This window comes from Amphimedon queenslandica, unplaced genomic scaffold (assembly GCF_000090795.2).
Source record: "Amphimedon queenslandica unplaced genomic scaffold, v1.1 AMPQUscaffold_12423, whole genome shotgun sequence".
Taxonomy (NCBI): domain Eukaryota; kingdom Metazoa; phylum Porifera; class Demospongiae; order Haplosclerida; family Niphatidae; genus Amphimedon; species Amphimedon queenslandica.
In genome coordinates, this window is record NW_003547340.1 from 5,142 (window position 1) to 9,024 (window position 3,883).

A 3,883-nucleotide genomic window follows, 5' to 3' on the forward strand; every position below is an offset into this window, starting at 1 on the left:
CATAGATAGTAACGTACCTCAGCATTATTGAGTATACTACCAGCAATCTCTAGTACAATCTACAAAGAGAATGACATTTATGAGGGGGATTTCCTACATTTGTGGTTAAATGTATTTGCAGGAAGCAATCTATTACTAACATAGAACTTATACAAAAACATAAAAATAAAATTAAACCAATCATACAGTAGAGTGGACAAATATTTACCTTGATGAATTGTTCACTAGGTGCTGTAGCATTGTATGATACTTCACTAATAATCAAATTCAATAGTATAACTGCTTGATTGGAAGGAATGTCATTCTGAATCAGTTCAAGTAATCCTTGAAGAGCATAAAGTGGTGATATATTTATCTAGCATTTGAAATATCAAAACACATCTATATTTAGTGTAGTGTAGTTACCCTTAATAGTATAGTGTTGAATGATTCTGTAGCAGAACAAAGTGTTTCATTCCATTTACCATCAGAATGACAGTATCTACTAGCTAGAGGAAAGAAGCATACATGAGCCTTGACACAGTTGCACTTGTTATCACTGACCATTAAATATTCCTTGGTAGCATGTGCTATGTACTATTACTCCAGCTCTTGTCTCTGGCCATTGATCCTCTTCAGGACATTGTGAAGATGGAGAAGGAGTTGGAGAAATCATCAAAGATGAAGTTAACATCATGTCAGAAGATGAAGAAGACAATAATGAGAGTGATGGCTGTATGTAAGGTGTTTCAGAGATTTCTGAGGAATCATAAAATGATGTTAAGGGAGTGGAAAATGGTGTAGTTGAGGGAGTGGGAGATGGTGTGGTCATTGAAGCAATCATGAGAGATGATGTTGTCGTGTGTAATGCCAAAGAAGTTGGCAATTCCAAAGACGAAAATAATGTATTTGAAGAGGAAACTGCTGGAGAAGGTAAACAGCATTTTGAAGAATTTGAGCAATATGGTCCAGTTGAGTTACATGATCCAGAACCGGCAAATACTTGAATTCCATTGTTACTATCAAATGCAATCTGAGTGCTTGATAATCTTTTTAGAACTTTAGTACATCTAGAAACTTTCAAAGGACCAGTATCATAGTTTTCAATTGTCATAGCACTAATTGTTGTAAAACAAAAGATACTGCTGTGATTACACTCAATCCAGTGAAAGTACAAGGTTGTCAGTCTTGAATAATCAACACTAATACTGTATTGTGTATCTATACCTGGTTGAGAACCTATGAAATAATAATAACACTAAAATTATACCAGTAGTTTATATTTTACTACCATACCATTGTAGGTCATTAAATAGTTAAAGTCTCCTCCAAGTGTTTCTACCCATAGAGTTACAACAGGATCTCCTACAACACAGTCTGCATTTGTCTGGAGATTAAACTTCAATGTAGCAGTGTCTGAGCTACCACCAGCAAAAAGAAGAAAGAAAAATAGTAAATCTACAATCAAGTAGGCCAACATTTCTCGAGTCATACACAGAAGCTGTAGCTACTATTCTAACATCGGTTGAGTAACCACAATTGGTTTATAAACAAATCTAGACTGCCACACACGCTTTGAACTCTATGGTTTCCACCACACCCATGTGGATACTAGACTAATACTACCGGTATAAAGTACATAGAGTAATGTTTGTTTAGATAAGGGTTGTATAAAATAGCAGGATTGTATAAACTGTCTGGAAGTGACGTTTGTTTGTGTTTAAATCTCTTCCTGGACCACTATGGTATTGTTTTAGTCTAGAACAGCTGATGCCTGGGTTATTTGTTAGTTTATGGCTGACCACAGACTAGGCCACATCATCACGACACAGCAACAATTAAATTAAATTCCATGATTATCCACCTTGTTTTGACACTGATTAAAACCTAAAAGTGCAAACAGTTTTTGAATAATTAACACTTTAAGCGCAAGCTAAGTGTTACCAGCAAAAATATTAAACTGACTCCAAGCATATGACTATCTAGCATAGAACTAAGAGAGGCCTACTATGTTTGCATGTATCTATTCATTGCAGCAGTGATCCGTGCACATCATCAATGGCTTCAGTTTGCATGCCACTTTTCTAAATAAACTAGCCACAGCCTATGCCCATAGCTGTAGTAAGACAATTAAATTAGTCATTATTAGTCTATGGCTTCAGGATACTACTGACAGCATATTATAGTGGGCCATTATGTATTAGCTACAATCAGTCTAGCCGTTGGCTATGTGGTCTTCTCTACTCCTCCTGTCTTCTCTTCTTGTAGTGAATGTCAGTGGTACAGCACCTAATGCCTTCTTATTATTCACTCTTTCTACAAATGAATTTTGTGCTGGAGTCCCTGTCATGAATGTCTTCTTGGATTTTGCCACAGCTAATTCCTTTTGCGAAAATAGAACATACAACAGTAAGTTTCATGTATCCATTATATCATTTAGACATTATGTACAGGTTCCACTGTTGCTTATGCTGCATCACAGCAGTATGGAATACCGTTTCATATTGCTGAAGATGACAGTGTGACATTCTATTGGATAGATTTATTTCCCTTTGATTTTTGTATGACATCAGTTAATGCATCAATCGAATATCGTATGTTTAATGAGTCAGTGCCTTTCTGTCCTGAAAAACATGATGGTTATGTGTTATCTAGTGCTGAGACAATACTAAATCGAACTATAATGTTCAGTCCTTTGAATTCAAGTGTCTGTGATGAAAGGGTAATATCCATTCCTCCATCATGTGGTGGTAGGCTGACAAGTTCGACAACAAGTTTTTCCACAGTCGTTTCATCAAATGCTGTTGTTGTTGTTCATTCTTCAGCTAATGTTCGCTTTACTGTATTTGAGACATCATCTTTTAACCTTCAGGCCTCATCTGTTCACATTCAGACCTCAGCTCTTAATTCTACTGCTGTGTCTACAGTCATTTTATCTTCTAGTGCTCACTTTACTGCCTTTCAAACTTCATCTGCTCACTCAACAGCTGTGTCTACAGTCATTTTCTCTTCTAGTGTTCACTCTATTGCCTTTCAAACTTCATCTGTTCACTCAACAGTCGTGTCTACAGCCATTCATTCTTCCTTTCAATCTTCTTCCTTTCACTCTACTGCTATCCACTCTTCAACATCTTTTGCCACTACAATAATGCCAACTAGTACACCTCAAAGTATGTATATACATGCATTGTTTTTGTCTTTTAAATTATATTTATTTGTAGATAATTATTGCTCTCCTCGAACTGATGTTAATGAGCGTGGTCAGTTTGATTGGCCGCTAACACTAGCTGGAATGACTGTTACCATATTGTGTCCTAGTGGCCCTATTGGAGCTACAGCAAGTAGACTATGTTCTACTTCTTCTGATTGGGAATCACCAGATGTGATGAGGTGTGCTACTACTGATGTTACAAATGGATTCATTGAATTATCTAAAGTATGATAATTAATAAATGCAAATACTCTTGTATTCATATGTAGGTAAACATCACAATATTCAATACTGATTTGGTTTCTGAAAATATGAGTATTCTAGTAGAAAATGCATCAATAAATTTTGCTGATCAAAACAAAAATAATATTTTAATCATAGCAAATGTAATAGAAGACATAGCAAATGTTTTTATGAGCCAAATACAAATAGCCACTCAGTCATTGTTTAATAAGGTAAGGGAGTATAATTTAGATCTATTATAGTTATTATCATTAAATCTATTATAGACTGTTAATTCTATAATTCAAACTAATGATTTGATTGAAGAATGGCCATTTGAAGTGCTTGAGCTATCATCCAATGAGTGAGATAGTAATACATTACTATATCAACTGATGCATACTTTGTATACTAACAGTATCATACAGTCGTTTGATGAATTTGTAAGAATTGGAATTAATTGGAAAACTA

The 3,883-nt window shown here is 35.2% G+C and overlaps 1 protein-coding gene across 1 annotated transcript in view; it reads left to right on the forward strand.

The window, feature by feature from the left end:
- Nucleotides 1–2,137: 2,137 nt before the first annotated feature.
- LOC109587851 (adhesion G-protein coupled receptor G6-like) overlaps nt 2,138–3,883 on the forward strand; it is a 9,627-nt gene continuing 7,881 nt past the window's right edge. The window contains exons 1-5 of the mRNA XM_020004072.1: nt 2,138–2,388; nt 2,433–3,149; nt 3,201–3,415; nt 3,460–3,645; nt 3,700–3,776. Of these exons, the coding sequence (XP_019859631.1) occupies nt 2,208–2,388; nt 2,433–3,149; nt 3,201–3,415; nt 3,460–3,645; nt 3,700–3,776 (1,376 nt within the window). The 5' untranslated portion in view covers nt 2,138–2,207. The remainder of the gene's footprint in view (nt 2,389–2,432; nt 3,150–3,200; nt 3,416–3,459; nt 3,646–3,699; nt 3,777–3,883) is intronic.